This window comes from Mya arenaria, chromosome 14 (assembly GCF_026914265.1).
Source record: "Mya arenaria isolate MELC-2E11 chromosome 14, ASM2691426v1".
Taxonomy (NCBI): domain Eukaryota; kingdom Metazoa; phylum Mollusca; class Bivalvia; order Myida; family Myidae; genus Mya; species Mya arenaria.
This window is the reverse complement of record NC_069135.1, coordinates 45,865,487-45,889,312: the sequence shown is the minus strand read 5'-3', so window position 1 is coordinate 45,889,312 and position 23,826 is coordinate 45,865,487. Positions and strand designations below refer to the sequence as shown.

Here is a 23,826-nt window from a genome sequence, read left to right as displayed (position 1 = left end):
ACAGTACGATGATGCAAACGTGATAGTACGATGATGAAAACACGACAGTACGATGATGAAAACGTGACAGTACGATGATGAAAACACGACAGAAGGATGATGAAAACGCAACAGTACGATTATGAAAACCGACAGTACGATGATGAAAACATGACAGTACAATGATGAAAACGCGACAGTACGATGATCAAAACACGACAGTACGATGATGAAAACGCGACAGAACGATTATGAAAACACAACAGTACAATGATGAAAACGCGATAGTACGATGACGAAAACGCAAAAGTACAATGATGAAAACGCGACAGTACGATGATGAAAACGCGACAGTACCATGATGAAAACACGACAGTACCATGATGAAAACATGACAGTACAATGATGAAAATGCGACAGTACGATGAGGCAAACACGACAGTACGATGATGAAAATGTGACAGTACGATGATGAAAACATGACAGTACGATGATGAAAACACGACAGTACGATGATGAAAACACGACAGTACATTGATGAAAACACGACAGAACGATGACGAAAACGCGGCAGTACGATGAAGAAAACACGACAGTATGATTATGAAAACGCAGCAGTATGATTATGAAAACACGACAGTATGATTTTGAAAACACGACAGTACGATGATGAAAACACGACAGTATGATTTTGAAAACACGACAGTACGATGATGAAAACACGACAGCACGATGAGGCAAACGCGACAGTACGATGATGAAAACACGACAGTACGATGATGAAAACAGGACAGTACAATGATGAAAATGCGGCAGTACAATGATGAAAATACGACAGTATGATTTTGAAAACGCTACAGTACAAAAACAAAAACGCAACACTACGATGATGAAAACACGACAGTACGATGATGAAAATGCGGCAGTACGATGATGAAAATACGACAGTACGATGATGAAAATGCGACAGTATGATTTTGAAAACACGACAGTACGATGATGAAAACACGACAGTATGATTATGAAAACACGACAGTACGATGATGAAAACACGACAGTACAATGATGAAAACACGACAGTACGATTATGAAAATGCGACAGTACGATAATGTAAACACGGCAGTACGATGATGAAAACAAGACAGTACGACGATGATGAAAATGCGATAGTACGATGATGAAAACACGACAGTACGATGATGAAAACGTGACAATACAATGATGAAAACACGACAGTACGATGATGAAAACACGACAGTACATTGATGAAAATGTGACAGTACAATGACGAAAACGCGGCAGTATGATGACGAAAACGCGACAGTATGATTATGAAAACGCAGCAGTATGATTATGAAAACACGACAGTACGATGATGAAAACATGACAGTACGATGATGAAAACACGACAGTACGATGATGAAAACACGACAGTACATTGATGAAAACACGACAGAACGATGACGAAAACGCGGCAGTACGATGAAGAAAACACGACAGTATGATTATGAAAACGCAGCAGTATGATTATGAAAACACGACAGTATGATTTTGAAAACACGACAGTACGATGATGAAAACACGACAGTATGATTTTGAAAACACGACAGTACGATGATGAAAACACGACAGTACGATGAGGCAAACGCGACAGTACGATGATGAAAACACGACAGTACGATGATGAAAACAGGACAGTACAATGATGAAAATGCGGCAGTACAATGATGAAAATACGACAGTATGATTTTGAAAACGCGACAGTACAAAAACAAAAACGCAACACTACGATGATGAAAACACGACAGTACGATGATGAAAATGCGGCAGTACGATGATGAAAATACGACAGTATGCTGATGAAAATGCGACAGTATGATTTTGAAAACACGACAGTACGATGATGAAAACACGACAGTATGATTATGAAAACACGACAGTACGATGATGAAAACACGACAGTACAATGATGAAAACACGACAGTACGATTATGAAAATGCGACAGTACGATAATGTAAACACGGCAGTACGATGATGAAAACAAGACAGTACGACGATGATGAAAATGCGATAGTACGATGATGAAAACACGACAGTACGATGATGAAAACGTGACAATACAATGATGAAAACACGACAGTACGATGATGAAAACACGACAGTACATTGATGAAAATGTGACAGTACAATGACGAAAACGCGGCAGTATGATGACGAAAACGCGACAGTATGATTATGAAAACGCAGCAGTATGATTATGAAAACACGACAGTACGATGATGAAAACACTACATTACGATGCTACGATATAAACAAGAGGGCCAAGATGGCCCTATATCGCTCACCTCAGTAAAACTTTGTGCTATAGACTTGTTGATAATTAAAGGGCAATAACAGGGATTTGGCTTCTCTGATGTATGAAAATGTTACCTCAAGAGTGTTAACAAAGTAGTTCCGTATTTGGGCTCTGTGACCTAGTTTTTGACCCCAGATGAAGCATAATCGAACTTGAGCTAGAAATCATCAAAACAACCTAACTGACAAATTTCCAGGATATTTGGGCTGAAAATGTTACCTCAAGAGTGTTAACAAGGTATTTCCATATTTGGGCTCTGTGACCTAGTTTTTGACCCCAGATGACCCATATTCAAACTCGAGTAAGAAATCTTCAAAACAACCTTTCTGACGAATTTCCAGGATATTTTGGCTGAAAATGTTGTCTCTAGAGAGTTAACAAGGTATTTCCATATTTGGGCTCTGTGACCTAGTTTTTGACCCCAGATGACCCATATATGAACCTGAGCTAGAAATCATCAAAACACCCTGTCTGACATATTTCCAGGATATTTGGGCTGAAAATGTTACCTGAAAGAGAGTTAACTAGGTATTTCCATATCTGGGCTCTGTGACCTAGTTTTTGACCCCAGATGACCCATATTTGAACTTGAGCTGGATATCATTAAAACAACCTTTCTGACAAATTTCGAAGATATTTGGGCAGAAAATGTTACCTCTAGAGTGTTAACAAGGTTTTTCCATATTTGGGCTTTGTGACATAGTTTTTGACCGCAGATGACCAATATTCGAACTTGAGCTGGGAATCATTGAAACAACCTTTCTGACAAATTTCTAGGATATTTGGGCTGAAAATGTTAACTCTAGAGTGTTAACAAGGTATTTCCATATTTGGGCTCTGTGACCTAGTTTTTGACCCCAGATAACGCATCTTCGAACTTGTGCGAGTAATTACTGGCACAAACATCCTGACCAAGTTTCGTGACAATTGAGGCAAAAATGTGACCCCTAGAGTGTTAACAAACTAATTGTGGACGGACGATAGACGACGGACGAAGGTGAGCTAAAAAGCGAAATGACGATATTACGATGTTGAAAACATCATAGTATATCACATAATCATCATCGCACTGTCATATCAATGCATTTTCGTTATCGTACTATCGTGTTTTCATCATCGTACTGTCGCCTTTTCATAATCGTAGTTTCGTGTTTTCGTGACTTCATCAACGTACTTTCGAGTATCGCATTTCAGATCAACACATTCACAGGTGACAGCCCCAAAAGGAATTCAGTAGCATTATATGTATGTCCTACAATTTTGTGTGTGCCACGCAACTATTGCTACTCAATCTGCGTCATAGCTTAACTGAGACCAAAGTCATGGCATTCAACTTTAGCTACATATTTCTATCCATGTACAAATGTCTTAAATAATCCAACTTACATATATTCTACTTATTTTAAATGACTACTAGTATTTGCAAAAAAACCTTGCATACTTCTATAACTAATTGGAGAGACTGAAAACTTAAATATTTAACAGTCAGTTGTGTTATTCACAATCCACATGTTAATAAATTCGAACACTGAAGTGTAACAGGTAGAGGTGATTACATAATCTATGAGAGAGTCAATTTAAGTGTTGTATACTATCCCCAAAGAAAATTTTAACAATATTCCTAATGCATTTTGGTGTAATCTATTCCTTTTTTCTCCTATATTGAGATAGAAAGTAAATTTCAAAAAGAAAGTGAAAAATGACAACATGGGGAACAATTATCAATCAAAAGCCGCAGGCAACAATGTCTTTTTTCTATATACTATTTTCTTACAGTGACACTAATACTACTAATAATACTATTAAATAAACATCCAACTGTATTTTCTTGAATATGATTACAGATACATAGGTAAATGAAAATAGCATGTTAATGAAACGTCTTAATTATAGAATATACACATGGGTATAAGAGATTTCATTTTTTTTTTTTAAATTATACATATCTCAATATATCGATATACATGTACATTGTACATATTCATGTATATTGCTGTTTTTGGGGCATATTGGTATTACCTTAATTACCACATTGACTGGAGGATAGCAGTCATGTGGCATTTTATTGAAACCTATAAACTATTTAAAAAAGTGTATCGCAGTGGTAGAGGGTTTGCTATGAGTGCAGAAGGTCACAGTGTCAAACACTAGCCACGTCAAACCGGAAGACGTTCAAATATCGTATCCCTTGCCTAGCACTCTGCACTCAAAGTATATTATTCTGGAAGAAGCTTGCTCAGTACTGGTTAAACACAGGAAAGTTGTATCCTGTGTATCGGTGCTTTACACCGAGCACGTTAAATAATCAAGAGGTCTCTTCGCAAAGAGCTAGGGAATCGCATCCGGATATCTAGTATCTCACTCTGTTTCTTGAAGTCTTCTTATATCTGGATTTAACTTGGTTTTGCAGTCACAGCTATCACATGTCACTTCAGCACAATTTTAGTCCTGGGGTGGTATTCAATACGCAACTTAAGTTAATCTTAGGGTTATACATCATTGACTCCATTCACTCTATTGGTCAGTTGTGAATAAAAAGTAATCCGATAAGCCACATCGTTCTTAGATCCAATTAAGACCAATATTATATACCAGCCCAGATGACGTCACCGCGGGGTCAAGCCATAATGCAGCAATAGGAGGCATTGATTAACTCAAATACAAAAACAAAGTGTATCGCAATATATCATTTCATGATGGTGCAGGTCTAGCGGTTTGCAATATACATCTCAATACATTCTTTGGTGAATCGTAGTGTTGTGCCAATGATCAATTATAATCGAAAATTCATAGGAAAGGCCTATGTTGGCGTCAATCGATAGTGAAATTTGAACAATCAATTATATAAAACAAGGGACGTAACCACTACCAAATTTTCTTTTTCTGGTTAATGCTGGTTAAAGTTGAAATGTTAAGGTGTTTCCATGTTAAGTTATCTAGTCATATTCTTATCAAGTAAGTAAGTCACACCAGTATCTTATTACAAATTTTCTTTGTAATTTAACTGCTAAAGGATTTGATCTCAACTTTTCATGTTTGTGCTTTAAAAGTGATTTTTAAAACATGTTACTGTTTACTTCTTACCATGTAAGAATTAAGTTTTCTCGGTTGTCTGAAAGAAAATGTTCTTGTAAAACATATAGAATATTTAACTTCTTCTTATACTTGTTACTGACTGATTATTAAAACGAAATTGATAAATTTAATTTTTGTTTATTTTACACATGTATACAATACTAAATGGAAGACAGAAAGTCTGTGGTCTCATGTTCTTTAATGGACCAGTCAATTGTAACCAGGCTCCCCCCCCCCCCAGCCCGGGTGAATGCAGGGGCTTTGACTTTCGGTCCAACCAAGCCCAGGTAAAATCCCTGTCCTGCCGAGACGGCCTGCTGGTAAAATCCCTGCCAAATGCCCCCGCCCCTAGGGACCCTGGGTAAGGCCAATTCCCCACTATTTTTGGCGTGAAGACAAAACCACCGCATTCACCTGGCACTGCGGGGCCACCTGGAAATTGACTGGTTAGAATTCACTGGTGCATAATAGTTCTGTAGCTTATAAACTCTAAAAGTTGCGTTCTCAATAAATAATGTAATTTATACAAAGAAATTTACAGACAATAGTGTAAGGGTACATTGGTGCTAAAACTGGTGTATGTACTGTATCTATATGCCTTAAATATGATGATCAAAGATAATTAAATAATGATTAAATCTAATAATAATCCATAATTGATTGGTTTCATAAACCGATTATCAATAGTAATTTTTCTGTCCGATTCACAACACTAGTGTATCATTTAACCCCTAATTGCACAAATTGACTGGAGCTGCCATGAGGTGAAAGGGCAAAACCCATGGAACATTCCTGTGAAGTTTCATCAAAATAGGCAGTTTAGGAGGAGATGTTGTTTAAAGCAATTGTTGACCCCAGACGATGGAAGATGGCCTGATTTCAATAGCTAACATTGAACACTTGCTCAGGTGAGCTAAAAAACAATAATTACTCTAGTTGTGACTAATTTAAAGGATTGATTTCATGATATATAAAATATATTCCCTTGTTACTAAAAATATACAAAAATTCCAGATATTCCAATATCAGACATTTTCTGATCTACACAATGTAGCAAGATGATGCTTCTTTTGCTAGTGAATAGTTTAACTATGGGATTTTAACAATATGAATTTTTCACTATGCATAAACAACCAATGGAAAAGTTGCTAAGAATTTATTAGAAGTTCATGTTTTTGCTATTTCTTTTTTATCTAGAGAAAAATAATATTTCAGATAGATAGATATTTCAGGTACATGGAAAAACGGAAAGTCGGTCATTTTATTGTTGTTGTAAATATCGAGAAGCCTTGTTGTATTTTCAAGGCAGCTTTCTGTAAATTTTAATAAATTTGACTCTAAGTTTCTGAGCAGATGTTCTTTAAAGCAAAATAGTAAGTCGGCCATATTGATGTTGTTGTTGTTGTTAATATATTGCAACGTCTTTTTGTAGGTCACCCTATGAAGCTTCCTGTTAAGTTTCTTTGAATTTGGCCTGATTCTTTCAGATAATATGTCTTTCAAGCAATTTTTGACAGATGAACAGACGGACACTGGACGATGACCATTTTTAATAGCTCACCTAGATCACTTCATGCTCAGGTGACCTAATATTGTATGTTTTAGTATTAACACAATGCACATCATTGTAGTATTTCCATTAAATATTGTTTAACAACATTGTATATTTATATGGCACATACATGTAGTTGATCCTTACAGTATTGAAAAGTCTGAAAATGGATTTAAGAGATTTCCATTTAAAATTGTTCATAGGAAGATCATGACTGTAAATAAAAATTCAGCAGAAATGTAAAAAGTGTCTGCAGAGCGTTAAAATATCACACAACTGTTTTTTAGTAGTTTTAAACAAAACCAGGATAAGAACTTTGCTAGTTATATTAAGTTCAGCTTCTCAAAGTTGATTCAATGGAGTTTATGCTGATCTGATCTCTGTTTTCCCACTTGTCCATATATGGCTTTAAAGGCACAACGAAGGTACTGATATCATCAAACGAGCCTCGGTCGTCGCTGTGTGTTTTCTTCCACCCCTGCCCGGTAAACCGGCCCCGTGCCTGGCTTACCAGCTCCTGGGCTGCTATTATATACCTGAAATGTAAATTTTGCCAGTATATATAACACTGTATTATTTTTTCATTATGTTTATACACATGCTGGTTGCATTTTATTTAAAGACCATGCATGCAAAACAGCTTGCTAAATGTGTTTTTTAATAAACAAGACTTTTGTTGGAAAAGATCTATGCTGCCCCAAACAGGATAAACAATCGGAAAGTTGTATGTTTCCAAGTCTTTTTTTAACTGTCAGTTATACATCTGGCAAAGCAGTGGTAAATGGACAGAAGTACAATGATCAGCGATTCAGTTCAAGTTTCGAGGAAAATAAGCAGGCAGAAACAATTTGAAAAAGCAAATTGAAAAAGAGCAGTCACTGATTGCCATATCCCCCTCTGATCAAGGAGTGTACATTATATCCTTCACATTTTGACAGATGATAGGAACTGAACAAAAAACAATAGCTTTAAATCCCATTTTGTTTTCGTAATGTAAACTTATTTTTTATATGTATATCAAATTGATTTCTCTGAAGCTTTTTGACATTTTTTACACTCAAAATGATATAAAAAAATATGGCAATTACAAAATGCAACCAAACCGAAAGTATCACCTAAATTTAGCGCGCACGTCATTACAAAATTCGCATATAAAGTGACTTTCTGAATACCTAAAAATGTTTGTTGCTTTATATATAAATGATTTGCATTTGTAACTTATATGGTTTTTTGGTTTATATATCAAATGTTTAAACAGTTATACTTGCTCATGTTTTTGGACCAAAACATAGTTTTCCCAGTAATGCATCTGAAAACACTTATTTTACTGTATGATATCAAAATTGTAGAACAAAATACAGTTAAAGTATAAAAAAAATATTTTGGCTTTTAGTTGGGCCCGAAACGAAGAAGCTAAAGTCAAGAAAAAAAATACAAAAAAAATCAACTGAACCATCTCGGCTGGGGTTTTGTTCATGATTCAATGTAGCTTAATGTAATCAGTTATAGTAAAATACATGTATATTTATAGTTGGATACGTTTCAAATCATACGTTCAAAAGGTTAGAAGGCAATGTTTCTGATGCAATTGTACAACGTTTTATGCGTTACATAAACATCATATGGTTCTAAAGTTTAATTATGGTGAGTTGACAGGATGTTTTGGAACTTTAGTTACTTATTATTAAACACTGTCAATCTCCGGATGCATTGTACCCAGTAAGTGTAAACTAACCTTAAGTGACCATTAGCAATGATTTATTAAAAGTAACATGATTGTCACTTTCGACCAACATGTGCAAAGCAATATACCCCTTTTCTTCGAAGGGGGGCATAATTAATTCGCATTCTAAATATTGCCACAAGACAAGGTTTCCATAATGTTACAGACGTCGGTCTTCAACAAGGGAGATAATTGTGTAATGACAATAAAAAAGGAGTTCCATAAGGGTACTTGTTTTATTTTTGCCCGTGGGTAAGTTTCTAATTCTAAAAAAATTATCTACTTATCTGAGGTGAGAGTAATTATGTTTATCATAACCGACTTGAAATAAATATTATCTTAACTTATATAGTTACGGATATGAGTGAAATGGTATGAAATCCCTATTTTACTAAACCTAAAATAGTGACCTTGACCTTTGAGATAAGAGCATGAAGTGTATGAGCGGCACAGAACGCCATGGTGCAACACAATTCGGTGAAGATCCCTGTAATAACAAAGTTATTGCTAAGACCATGTTGTAAACAAGAGGGCCCTGAATGCCCTGTATCGCTCACTATTCAATTCAAGTGTGAAATAAGTGTTTTCATGGCGAGGCCAATTGTGACAGGGGGAGGGAATAAGTGTTTTTCAGAGTGATGGAAAGTGCAACGAGAGGGGACTTAATTAAAACAAATTTAGGACTAGTTTTCAATGCTACATATTAAATATTAAAGTTGAGGGTATTACAGTTTTAGAGAATTTGAAATGTCAGTCTGGTGGTCTGCTACCTTAGAAAGGATGCATACTTGTCTTTGTTTGTACATTTTTATTTTCTGTTCTTGCTATGGTTGGAGTATAAACATGAAAATTGTTTTATTTAATTCAGAATGTATTTTAGCAGTGAGTGTGATTAAAACACTTGTTCTACATGAAAATGCACCAAACATTGAAAACTTATTATTCATACTTTTGACTACATCATGGAAGGACTTTTTTATTAAATTACAGAGTATATTTTCAATAAATCTGCATGTAATCATGAAGTATGGAATCAAAACTTTTTTACCTGCTGGAATTAAAAAATATATTACTAAGATCGTTCCTAGTGACCAAGTTTTTTTTTTTAATATCAAGGATGATTGTTTTAATATCATGGATAACCCAGTTGCAAACCTTACTATGCTGTAATAAGTACATTCTGACCAGGTTTCATATAGATAAAGTAGAAAATATGGCCTCAACAATGTTTTAACGATGTTTTCTATGATTTGACTTCGTGACCTAGTTTTTGAACTCAGGATACCCAGTTTCAAACTTGACTTAGACTTAATTAACACAAACATTCTGACATAGTTTCATGGTGATCAAAGAGAGAATTTAACCTCTACACTGTTTACAAAGTATTTCTATGATTTGACCTAGTGGCCTGGTTTTTGACCTCTGATTACCCAGTTTCAAATTCTACCTAAAAATCATCAAGAATAAAATTCTGATCAAGTTTCATGAACATATTATGGTCATAAATATGGCCTCTAGAGTGTTAACATGCTTTTCCTATTATTTGACCTGGTGACCTAGTTTTTGACTGCATATGACCCAGATTCAACCTTGTCTTAGACATTATTAGTATAAACATTCTGACCGACTTTCATGAAGATACAGTTATAAATGTGACCTCTAGAGTGTTAACAAGCTTTTCCTTAAATTTGACCTGGTGACCTAGTTTTTGACCGCACATGACCCAGATTCGAACTTGACCTAGAGATCAAGTTCTGACCAAGTTTCCTGAAGATACAGTCATAAATGTGACCTCTATAGTGTTAACAAGCTTTTCCCTTAATTTGACTTGGAGACCTAGTTTTAAACCTCAGATGACCCAATATCGAACTCGTCCAAGATTTTATTGAGGGTACCATTCTGACCAAGTTTAATTAAGATTGTGCCAAAATTGTGACCTCTAGAATGTTAACAGTCAAATTGTTGACGACGGACGACGACAGACACAGGGTGATCACAATAGCTGACCTTGAGCACTTTGTGCTCAGGTCAGCTAAAAACTGAAAAAGGGCCAAATTTAAAAGGGGCTAAATTAAGGGGGCTTGTGTGTCCACATGATCACTGGGCCCCACGGTCCTCAATATCAAATTGACAACAATTTTAGCACCTTTGTTATCCTGGACATTACATGGACAGTTTTCATTGACAATACTTAAAGGGGCCATTTTTAAAGCAATTACCTTCCTAAAGTAAGCCTATAGCTTTGTACTAAAAAAGAGAGGGCAACTTCTTGAAAATCTCCCATCATCATGCTTATTATGAGCCTACCATTGTCTGCACAATGCCCTAAAAATAGTTTTACCTAGGACTAGGACCATGAATCACCACCCGTAGGTTGTACTTAAGCAGAACAAATATTGGGTCTGAATGTCAAAGGTCACATGCAATTTCAATGTCAATGCATCAGATTCTTTTCTTAAAAACGCTTTAACAGTTTCGCAATTATACTTCACAGAGCGGTGCTGAAGAGTATATTTTGTAAATGAGTTGGAAAAACTGTACAAGACCACAACCAGAAAAACTACCAAGGAAAAGTAGTCCTATATATTGTATTAAATGGTACGAGGGTCTCTTGCAATGTTTGTAGACATAAGCCCTCGTATTTCAAGGATAAACACAAATCTTACAAAAGTACATATAAATCATACTTGTGCTTATCATGAATTGCAGATTGGCTGATCTCACTTCGAACGATCAAGGCTGCATTTTCGTTGCTTGTTACATCCCACAATCCATCTGTGCCCATTATGAGGACATCCTTTTCAGAAAACGTCTCGCCTCGGAGATCAACCACTTGCACCTGACAAAAAATCACATGAAAGAAAAAAACATAATTGATGAAGAACTTTATGTGTATTTATTTAAGTTGGCACAATATGGTGTTACATAACATCAGATGTCTTAATGGTTAAAAGTGGAGGTGATTATATCAGATCAGGAGGTTACCTCAGGCAGGGATGAAAGGAAGGGCTTTATCCAGATGTCCGAGTCATATATGTAAAGATCATGGTCACCGAGGCTCCGTGATACACCAATAGTCCCCATTAGCCTCACCTGCAAATTTACTAACATTATTAATATATATATATATAAAGGATCCTAATATAATATAAAAACATTCGGCGATACTTAAAATATGACCTGGTATTGAAGATAAAAAAGTTGTACAATTCTTTTTGTGATCAAACTATTGCCATCATAATGTGCCTATCGCTTTTCAAACATTTTACACAAAAACTCCCATTTCACACAATTACATAGTTTCTAAACCTTAGGTATGTAATACTTGTTAAAATATCTGTTAAATACAATAATTCTGGTAATTTTATTGCAAAATATGACAAAGTAATTGGCAAATTCCAGAAATTCTCATTTTCATTTACTTTTCAAAATATTTTACCCCCAAAATCACATTTCACAAAATTACTAGTTTTTAGGTATATGATAATGTAATATAATATCTATTAAATACAATAATTCTGGTGATTTTATTGCAAAATTTGACAAAGTTATTGGCAAATTCTCATTTTCCTTTAGTTTTTCAAACATTTTACTTCAAAAATCATACTTCAAAATCAAAATACAGTGTTCTTAACTTTTGGTATATTAAACTGGATTCTAATATCTATTAATATACTTTTAATATGTCAAATGTGATGCCTGATATGACACGAATCCACAAAAAAAAATCTGTACAATTTTTTCCTCATTTTTTTAATTTTCCCTAGACTATTGGGAGAGAGGCATTAGAATGCTCTCAGAACATTGATATACCAGCTCACCAGGACACCATTGATATACCAGCTCACCAGGACACCATTGATATACCAGCTCACCAGGACACCAATCTTCATATTGCCTGATTTCCACAGAGCATTTTTGTTGCAGACTGATGCCTCTGTGACAGAGCAAAAGGGGGCATGTTGTCAGGAAAATATATAGTATGATAATACATGTAGCCATTCAAGAGTATTAATCACTGACATGTAAATTAACTGCCTGCATTAGTTTTTTATAAAATGTATTTAACAAGCTGTATTGGATGGAGACAGGTTTCCACATTAAAGACATAGCTTGCCATTTTGCGAAACTTGCTAAGCAGTGGCACATTATTCTGCTTGAGAAAAAAGACAATACAAGATATTACTACAGTCTGACTGTATAAAAAAACTCCCAGCAACAGTGTAGCAAGTATTGGTCTACAAAGCATCTTGTTTCGTACAATCACTTTTCACATAAAGCCAGTGCACCCATTGTTGAGTTACAGAGTTGCTCTGAAAATTGACAGGAGGCGTCCTCTACTAGTAGCTGAGCCAAAGAGGCCCCTAGACACAACCGGGCATCGGCATTGACAGAAAGAGCTTGGGGCTGCTGATGGATTACATGTTATAGTCCATCAGGGGTTGCTGTGAAGGGATTTTCATAGTGCTCCAAGTTGTTTTTGGCTTGTGTGTATATAGCTGTACATATTGCTCAATGATTTGTGTGAACTACCAGAATTAAAGTTACAGGCTCGGCAGCTACATGACATATGCCCAGCCACAAACTCTTGACAAAGTAATTTTGCTAAATGAAATAAGATACTTAGCTTGTTATGCTTAAGATATTTCAAGAATCTGGGGCCAGGTTTTCACCAGAATTTTTTATAGTAACAAGAGTCCAATGAGGGGCTATGCTCTACTGGTATGCCTCTTGTGGTCATTTTCAATCCAGAGCATGTATGTATGGGTAATAGGCAACAAACATATAGTTCACCTTATGTGTTTGGGTAAGCTGAAAACATTGCACGTTCAACATCTGAGGCATTATTTTAACTTTAAAATATTTAATTATCTACTGTGCAATTTACTTTCACTTTTGGTTTTTAGTTTCTGCAGTATGATTTTTGTTTAAGGGTCATTGCTTTTGAACTTTAATTTAATTGGCTGTTCTTTTTAGGGGTATAAATAAAGAAAAAGTTCACAGTTTTTCATTAGAACATTTTTTCGTCGATTTGCAAGTTTGTAAAAATCACCTGAGGAAAAAAAAAATTGCTTTCAAAACTGTGCTCATGGTCAATATTTCATTTCTGTAGCTTTAAAAATAAAAAAGTTGGTCAAAAGGTCAAAGTCAAGGACATTCGAGGACAACATTGATGCTTGTTTGCAAAACTGTACACATAGTCCAAATTTTATTGCTGTAGTTTTAAAAATAAAAAAGTAGATCAAAAGGGGTGGCGCCAGTTTTTGCCCAGGGGCATTATTTCAACTGTTTTGCTAGACGGTCATCATATGATGCTCCACAAAAAATATCAAAGGTATGAGCCTTGTGCTTTGAAACAAGAAGATTTTGAAAAGATTTCTTATATAAGTCTCTAGGAAACTTATGACCCCCGGGACAGTGCCAGTTTTGACCCCAGGTGCATAATTTGAACGATCATGGTATCGGATCACTAAATTATGCCTTATTCAAAATAGCAAGGGTCTGCATAGCTGTTTCAGACAAAAAGATTTTCAAACATTCCCAATTTAAGTATACCAAACCTGTGAACCCGGGGGATGGCCAGTATATGACCCCAGGGGCATAATTTGAACAAACATTCACAAGCATAGTGTTTAGATGGATGCGTGAACGACAGACACTTTGGCCATTAGAGGTAAAAATGGCCATTGACCTGAATGCGTGAACGACAGACACTTTGGCCATTAGAGGTAAAAATGGCCATTGACCTTTCAACGTGAACTAGGGAGAGTAATACACAAAACAAACTGCACATCCAAAAAGCAAGTTGTCTCCCTTTAATCCTAGACTTGACATTACATGTAAACATTGCTCTTGGCTAAAAACAGACTTAGCTTAAATAGCATTTTTTTATACTATCAAGGGCCATAATCTAGGCATGTATGCGCGGGTCTGGCTGGTTTTCGAAAGGAACCGAGCTCTGATGGATATCTAGATACTGTACAAGTTTCATCGATATACAATCAAAACTGAAGACTCTATCGTGTTCACAAGCAATTGTTTACAGATGCACGGACGCACAGTCATACGACGTACACATTACCATTGCATAAGCTCTTCTGGCCTTTAGCCAGTAGAGCTAAATAGTGCAAAAACACTGCTTCTTGAGGTCATTAATCACCTGATGGATAACATTTTTGTATTTCTTGTTCTAGATTTTTACCATTTAAAATGTTGAACATAATAGAAGTTGAAATTTACTACAGCAGAGTGATAAAAGGGTTTATATAAATGTACATTGTGTGATAGGATTGAAAAATCATTGTGCACTTGTTGCATATAAAGAAACTATGGAAGTGTTAAAAGGACACAAATGTCCACATGTTATTTAAATTTGTGACACTACATATTTTTGTTCTCCCAAAAATGCATTTCTAAGAAAGTGTACAAGAATAATCTTTGCAAGCTGCTTAAAATCTGAAGCCTTTGAATGTGTGGTGTATAATGTAAACATATGAAAAAAATATATAGGGGATATTTGTTAACCTCAGTGTAAGAGCATATTTTATTTCATAAATATCATTGAAAAACATAATTAAACGAATGGCGTGTGCAAGTGCAAGGAAGTCCGGGTGTGATATCATAGTTCTTTTTCGAAGAGACCCTTGGTTCTTTTACATGCTCGGTGTAAAGAACTGATACATGGAGTACAACTTTCCTGGATTAAACCAGTACTGAGTACACCACTTTTCCAAGCTCTACCCTTTAAATGCCGAGTGCCATGCAAGGGAGCTACTTGTACCATTTTTTAACGTCTTTAAGTATGACTCCACAACCTCCCGCCCGTAGGCATTGTTGATCATGTTCTAGCATGCTGTGCTTCTTTTGGAAATGTCACCTGTATATGACTTAATGCCACCTTCTCATTTCCTGTTATATAAATCCTTAATATCATTTTTTACTTGGGTATTCCTGGAATTTGTAACATACATATGCAATTTATAACTGAATGATTATGTATTTAATATTTAGAAACAGTTAGCCTATGAAAATATTAGTGAATATTGCAGCCTAAGAGTCACTCAAGTGTGAAACCTACCTGGAACATGTTAATGTACAGAGATTTTCAAACCTCATCTTCACAATATAACTCTTACATGTATAAAGAGCCCCCCTCCCCCTCTCCAAGTATGCCTGCAACCCACAACCCTTGCAACAGACACAAAATAATCATTAAATGACCACTTTTTTGTTTTGAAAAAGATTAAAACCCCAGTACTTACACCTTTGCCTGTTCCTACAACCAGTGGATATCTCAGATCTTCTTCTTCTATGATTTTGTAGCACCTGTTAATTATTTGACAATTATAAAATACTGGTATGTAAAGTCTTAAATAATCAAAATCCTCAAAATTACTGTCAACTGATCAAAAAGCTTCCGAAGACAATTTTCAAGCCTGACAGTTCTATAATAACCGCATATTTTTGAAAGTTCAAATTTTAGATCAAAACATTTTGCACAGTATAGATTAACTTACCATAAATGACTTGGTATTAGACGCACTTTTTTCCCTCAGATTTTGATGTAAAAAAAAATGCCTGCGTCTTATAACCAGTAACAAGCTTTTGAACTATTTTTCTGAGGTTGATTTCAGGCTGAGCGTTTGTTTAGATTTATGTAGAAAGGGATGTTACCCACGTCATATTGATTGAGCATATACGGGTTAAAACGGCAGTTGAAGATCAGGATACAGTATATTGTAGGACGTTTATACCGTAAATGACTGGTTATTAGACGCACTTTTTTCCCTCAGATTTTGATGTAAAAAAAAATGCCTGCGTCTTATAACCAGTAACAAGCTTTTGAACTATTTTTCTGAGGTTGATTTCAGGCTGAGCGTTTGTTTAGATTTATGTAGAAAGGGATGTTACCCACGTCATATTGATTGAGCATATACGGGTTAAAACGGCAGTTGAAGATCAGGATACAGTATATTGTAGGACGTTTATAATTAAAAAATAATAATATTGTACAATTAAAATTATCAAAATTATTCAATATTGTTTTGAAAATAACAATAATTAAACATGCATATAAAGAAGCAAAGTTGTGAATTGTCAAAATATTTTTTGTCAGTTGTACGATAAGGTGTGAAAAACTTGCACGGCTTTTAAAGCTGCACTCTCACAGATTGAACGTTTTGAAAACTTTTTTGTCTTGAAACAAGCCAATTTTTGGAAACCAGTTATATAAGACTGCTGACAAAAGTACGATCACAGGTTTTTATAATTACGTTCAAAAATTGATGTTTTATGCATATTTCTTAAACCGTTAGTAACAGTTTAAGCCATATAACATTAATTTTCGTACGGCAATATGAAAATCTGCAATCTGATCTTTTGTCAGCAATCTTATATCAATGGTTTGCAGATATTTACGCAAAAATTTGCTCTTTCCATTACAAAAAATAAAAAAGTTGTAAAAATGGTAAATCTGTGAGAGTGCAGCTTTAAAGATGTGTAACGTACAATCCTACAAAACTGTTTTGATAATGGTCCTGATTATTTGCACCTTGCCACGTTCTTTCTTCTTTTCTGTAAGTGTTGACATTTTGAGAACAAACCCTTACACTATAAAGTTTTTGCATCACTAAACTTTTCATTCTCGACAGGTTATCGTTTACGATAACTATACTGTCAGAAAGACAGTATCTTATAAATGGTCATAAAAGGTACTTTACAGAGCCATCCAGCTACAAATTTTAAATAATGTGTTATGTTTTATATAATATGAAACGAATAAACAATGAAACATATTTTGCTTTGTATTAGTATTGTACGGTTTTAAAAATTACCATCGCCATTTTCACAATTAATCTTTTTTTTTCGTCACTCTCAACAAACATGGTGGCCGATCGTGGCAAACGATTTTGACATTTTTTCTATGCGTCCAATTTTTTGCATGCGTCTTATACCCCCTATTGTCTTATACCCAGTCATTTACAGTATTAATTTCATGAACATTTTAGTAATTTCTGCAACACCCCTTCAGTAGAAACAAGAGCTGTCAGTTACAAATGCACCAAAAGTGCCATCAAATTTAGTGGATTATGCAATTACTTATATGGTATGTCTACATTCAGGAAGAGCTATCACTTAAAGCATTAACCCATCCTCCTAAATATTGCAGTAGTGATGCAGTCAGAGATAGAGACGTGGGTCTTGCACCCAACACATCTTTATGTACTGAGCACATGTTCAAAGTGATTTAAAAATATCTCTGTGCATGACAAAGTTACAGCACGGAAACAACCAAATATACTCTATATTCTTTGTACATATATGCAGCATTCCATTATGATTAAACGCCTAGTGGGACCTAGAACTTTGAGGTAGGGTCATGTGTCTTGCATGTGACACATCACCTTTATGTATCAAACACATGTGCAAATTGACTTGAAAGTCTCTTCATGCATAATGCTTTTACAGCCCCAACATGGATACTTAATGTGCAAATATGTAGTGTTGAACCTTAAACTTTGAGGTAGAATCGTGGGTCTTGCACACTACACACTGCCTTAATGTAACACACATGCTTCAAATTTTTAAAATCTCTCTGTGAGTAATAAAAGTTACAGCCCGGATACGACCAACTTTACTCTATGTGTATAAATGCAGCATTCAATAATAATTAAACTCTAACCTTGGCCTTGAACTTTGAGATAGGGTTGTGGGTCTTGCATGCATACACATAAACCTTATGTACCAAAAACATGAGCCAATTCATTTTCAATTCCTTCCGTCTATGACAAAGAAAGAACCAGAACAAGCCTAATAATAAGTTGTATATGCATATAAAATTATGTGTCATTCCATACCTGTAAACTGTAGGTTTGACCTTGACCTTTGTGGTAGGGCATAGTTCTTACATGGGACACATTGGTTTTATGTACTGAACACATACTGCTAGTAATTTTTAAAATCACACCTTGCATGTCAAAGTTACAGCCCGGATAGAAAGGATAAAACCTAAAAGTGTGAAATTGACCTTTGAGGTAAGGATGTAGATCTTGTATGTGACATGTTGTCTTTATGTACCGAACACATGTGCCAAGTTAGTTTAAAATTCCTCCCTGCATGACCAAGTTAAAGCACAGGAATGGAAAACAGGAGTGATAGACGGACAGACGGACGGTACAATTTCATAATTCAAAGCTTAATGGGCAAAAAAATCAATTCTTTTTTTATGGGCTCGAATGTTAAAAGTTTTTACTGAAGAGCTGCTCAATTTTGCCCTTTAAAGTGCTGCTGTATTTCCGCTCAGTTGGCATAATTTCCCTGTTTTTTTAAAACTCTGCAACTTTTGATAATGGCTTTAAGTATTAATAATAATATCAAGTTTTTTTTTTTCTGATCAAACTAAAAACCAGTGAAAAAGGAGCTAAATTTAGTACACACTCAAGAATGGCATATACGAAATAAAGATTGAGCACAATCTTGAGATTGATATAGACAATACTGACCAGCCTTTCCGGCCTGGTTTTCTGCACAACATCTGCGTGCCGATATCTGTTCGTATCACTCGCCGTTGGAATTCCAAACATGAGAACTCGTCCCTCAACAGTCCTGGGTTTGTACTGCCCTGCAATAAAATGCTTTGTTTGATCACTGAATATCAAATATCCTAAAAATCAATTTTAGAAATGAAATGTGAGCCTTGCTTCACATGTTGACATAAAATATGTACTAGGTTTTAAATATCACATGAATTTTATTAATGGATTTATGAGTTATGGCAAATGGAAATAGAAATGCTAAGACATTCTCTTTGAAAAACATACCAGCTAATAATATAACTGATGAAGTCCTACACAGGTATCGATTTTGCCAGTGCTTTCAGCTCACCTTGAGGTTAATCCTGAGTTTCTCCGTCTCAGTGTCCGGTCTGAGATCCCGAGAAACGGGTCGCACACTCTCCCCATGACACAGAACCGCCCTACAAGAAGGAAATAGAATGATAGCTTACCTTTAAAATCAACAAACACTAATACCTAAGTATCATGTTTGTTTGAGCAGAATTAAAACAAATAGTTAAACCCATAAAGCCATCCCTAAAAAAAATTGCAGTGGCTTGACCTAGAGTTATAGCAGTGAATTAGTTGGTTAGTCGAAAGTCAAGTTAAAGTCATATGACCTTGACCTCTAGTGTCACCACGACCTTGAACCGTGCTGGCTGTGACATGCGCTCTGCACATTGTCTCAATATGGTTAACACTTGTGGCAAGTTATTTAAAAAAAACTTCAAGCAGTTTAACAATTTGAGATTGAAAGATGGCCGTACCAACAGACAACTTGAGAAAAAAAAATAATATGTCTCCCTATTTGTGAAAAGAGACATAACACATTTGTTACTTTTACGTGGTAACAGATTTGAACAGAGTTTGATATAATTTGCATGACTCAGTGATTATCAGTTTTGCAGTCCGGATCGATTTGTTGCCTGCTTGTGAAACATTCACCATGAAATCAATTTTTGTATTAAAATTAGATTGGAGACAAGAAATCATAGGGTGCAGTGAAAACTGAATCATCATAATTGATGGATATGTTCTAATTATTACAAGAAGCCAATGCCGCATAAAAAGTGGGATCTTTTATCTGACGATGCAATTTTCAAACCGAAGATTTCAGCTAGTGACCTTTAGATATTGTTCATACAAATAACCTGATAGAATTTTATGAAGATCAACAGAAGAAGCCATTCCATTGGTGTGAGGAAAATTGAACATTTTATGAATACATCAGCTTTTCCTTAAAGATAAGTCCCAGGGATCTAGTTTTTCAACCCCAGATGACACACCAAAGAAGCAAAAGATCCTGAACTGTGGTGCTGACAGGTCAATGGTGTGTGTGCCAGTGTGAAAGCGTGTTAGCATGTGCATGTATGAATATAAACTAACCAAATGTCATGAAAATTGGAGATTTAAATTTCCTGCAGAAAAAAACTGTACTTTTTGCTAAGATTCTGTCATACTATAATGTGACTCTGATATCCTGCAGAAAAATAACCTCCCTCCAGAAAAATGAATTTATGACATGTGGAAAATATTTGCTAACATTTGACCTAGTGACATTTTTACCTGAGGTGACCCATATACAAATGTTCAAAACAGCATGTAGACAAGTATTCTGACAAAATTTCATAACAATGGGATAAAAACTATTGACTTTATGACATGGAATGGTCTGATTTTCCCCATTCTATAACCAGTATTTTTTTTTTTTTTGAATAGTCGAACTAAAACTGTGAACCTTGAAATGCTATCGATCAATTAACTTTGATGCAGAATTGTTAACGCCTGCCCTACCATCCTACTGTCTACTCGCACACCGCCTGCCCAATTTCCCCCAAAACCCATAATTCTTTAATGAAAAATCTGACTTAAAATGTAAATCTTGAAATGCTATTGATCAATTACCAGTGTATACTAATAGGGGGAGTTCTTTATTAAGTGGTGAACTTGAGAGAAATGCAGCGGTAGTTTTGGCAGTCAATTAGTGCTTTTGTATTAAATTTCTGTGGGGTATTTTAATTAGTGTTGGGAATCGGACAGAAAAATTACTATCGGTAATGGGTTTATGAAACCGATCAATGATCGATTATTAATCGATTTAATTATTGTTTAATTGCCTTTGCTCATCATATTTAAGGTAAACAGATTCAGTGCATCCACCAGTTTTAAGCACCAATGTTTCTTTACAATATTGTTTGTAGATTTCTTTAAATAAATTACATTATTTATTCAGAAAGCGACTTTCTTTTAGTGTTTACAAGTTACTTTTACAGAACATGAGACCATAGGATCTAATTATTGTCTTACATTTAGTACTTTATACATGTGTAAAATCTACACAAAGAAAGTTATCAATTTCTTTTTAATTATCAGTCAGTAAGTACAACAAGCAGTTGAATATTCTATATGTTATACAAGAACAGTTTCTGTTTTACAGCAACAGTTTCTTTCAGAAAACTGAGAAAACTAAATTCTTACATGGTTAGAAGTAAATGGTAACATGTATTAAAAATCACTTTTAAACGACAAACATGAGAAGTTCAGAACCAATCCTTTAGCAGTTAAAATACAAAGAAAATTTGTAATAAGGTACTGTAGTGACTTATTGACTTAATAAGATTATGAGAACATAACATAGTAAAACCTTAACATTTCAACATAAACTAGCATTAACCAAAAATAAGTAAATTAGTCTGTAGCGTTTACTTCCCTTGTTTCTATAATCGATTGTTCAAATTTCAATTGTTGCCGACGAAGGGCTCTCCATCAATTGTTGATTATAATCGATCATCGGCACAACACTAATTTTAATGTCATGACCAAACTCTCCACCAAGTTGAAGAACTGTAGGTTCAAATGTTCTCTTAATTGATCGGAAAGAAGGTTTTTGTGTTCAAGGTCACTGTAACCCTGAATATAAATCTGCTGACCTCAGAATCAACAGGGGTCATCTGCTGGTCATGACCAACCTCCATGTCAAATTTGATGACTGTAGGCCTAAGCATACTCTTTTTATTAAATGGACAAGCTTTTTATGTGCAAGGTCACCGCGACTGTGAGCTTCTGACTTCAAAATCAATGGGGCCATCTTCTGGTCATGACCAACATTCCTGCCAAGTTTGAGGACTGTAGGACCAAGACATCAAATGGACAAGCTCTCTGTGTTGAAAGTCACCACAGCCTTAACCCTTTACCTAAAAATTAATACCAAGGGCAAGGGTACCCTAGATATCAATTTGATAAGCTATTTGTGATCAAGGTCACCATGACTGTGATCTTTAACCTACTCAACTCAAAAACATTAGGGGTCATCTGCTGGTCATGACCAACCTCCTTACCAAGTTTAGGACTGTAGCACCAAACATACTCAAGTTATCAATTGGACAAGCTGTTTGAGTCCAATGTCAACATGACTGTGCGTTTTAACCAACAAACCTCTAAGAAATATGCCTCTGCTTCTTTAAAGGGGGCATAATAAGATTGTTATGCTAAATTGTGTAAGGGGTTTAAACCCTCCAATTTGTTTTGAGAAATTAGAAACTGGACTGTAAAGTGGATACTGCTGCATTTCAAAACCAAGAAGCATTATCTTCAGCTTCATACTGTTGGCTGTATATATTCATGCCCTTATACTTGCGTAGAATTATTGTTGAAGCTTAATTGGTCACTTCTGGCTTTAGGCTCACAAGGTAACATCACGTTTCCAAGTAAAACTTATTTACAGTGTTACAGCAACTAATAACTGCAGACGAAAAAGTCTTTAAATTTTCAGGTAAAAAAGATGTTCTAATTTTAATTGTAACACTAGCTTTGGATATTTTGATTTAAAAGTTAATGTTTGATCTTTTTTGTCAACTCTAAAGCAGTATTTAAAACAATATGAAAATAACCTGCTGTCTCCTGCATTAGCGACATACAGTTTCCCATTGACAAATAGAGCCACAAGAGCTGTACAGCCGCCCCGAATGTTGTAGCGCTCGCCATCCGTCTTCAACTGATGGTCCTAAAATACCCAAATGTTCAATTTTTTTTATAAAAATCGTAAATATCAATGGCCATTCGAAGGAATAGAACTATAAATGACATAATTGAGATAACAAGGCATGAACAGTTCAAATGGTAACAAGACGGCTGCATTTGGAACCAAGAACAGATGTTCCCCCCCATGCTTGTCCCTTTCTGATCCACTCTATTTGATGTTGGGAGATATGGAGCTTATTCTGGGGGTTGTGTGAAAATTGGGTGAACATTGGACACAAGCATTATGAAAATATGAAATGCAAATTTTCCACCACATCTGGATGTCGTGAATATTTTATTTAGTGAAAGATATACAGAGCTGACACAAAAGTATACCCGAAATCTTCCACCTTGAACCATGACATTAAGCCAGCATGATTGGAATGTGGATTTTGTAAGCTGTCTCAACGTTCTGAACATATAACCTAAGTTTCATGAAAACCTACAATTTGTTTAGTGAATACTGAGCCAACTTAAAATTATGGCTTGAACCTTTGTCTTTGAACTGTGACCTTGAAAGTAAGCTCGCGCACCTGAAGTGAGGGTTCTGCATGTCATGTAAATGG

The 23,826-nt window shown here is 35.4% G+C and overlaps 1 protein-coding gene across 2 annotated transcripts in view; it reads right to left on the bottom strand.

The window, feature by feature from the left end:
- Nucleotides 1–6,387: 6,387 nt before the first annotated feature.
- Nucleotides 6,388–23,826, bottom strand: part of LOC128218040 (protein phosphatase 1H-like) — a 28,976-nt gene continuing 11,537 nt past the window's right edge. Inside the window, exons 5-12 of one of the 2 annotated variants that reach the window (XM_052925555.1) lie at nt 23,131–23,243; nt 19,572–19,662; nt 19,190–19,308; nt 15,950–16,013; nt 11,673–11,780; nt 11,375–11,526; nt 9,104–9,174; nt 7,371–7,500 (exon numbers count right to left, since the gene is read on the bottom strand). In XM_052925555.1, coding sequence (XP_052781515.1) covers nt 7,493–7,500; nt 9,104–9,174; nt 11,375–11,526; nt 11,673–11,780; nt 15,950–16,013; nt 19,190–19,308; nt 19,572–19,662; nt 23,131–23,243 — 726 coding nt within the window. In that variant the 3' untranslated portion in view covers nt 7,371–7,492. Of the gene's footprint in view, nt 7,501–9,103; nt 9,175–11,374; nt 11,527–11,672; nt 11,781–15,949; nt 16,014–19,189; nt 19,309–19,571; nt 19,663–23,130; nt 23,244–23,826 lie in introns of both variants that reach the window. The other variant, XM_052925554.1, reaches the window with a different exon arrangement.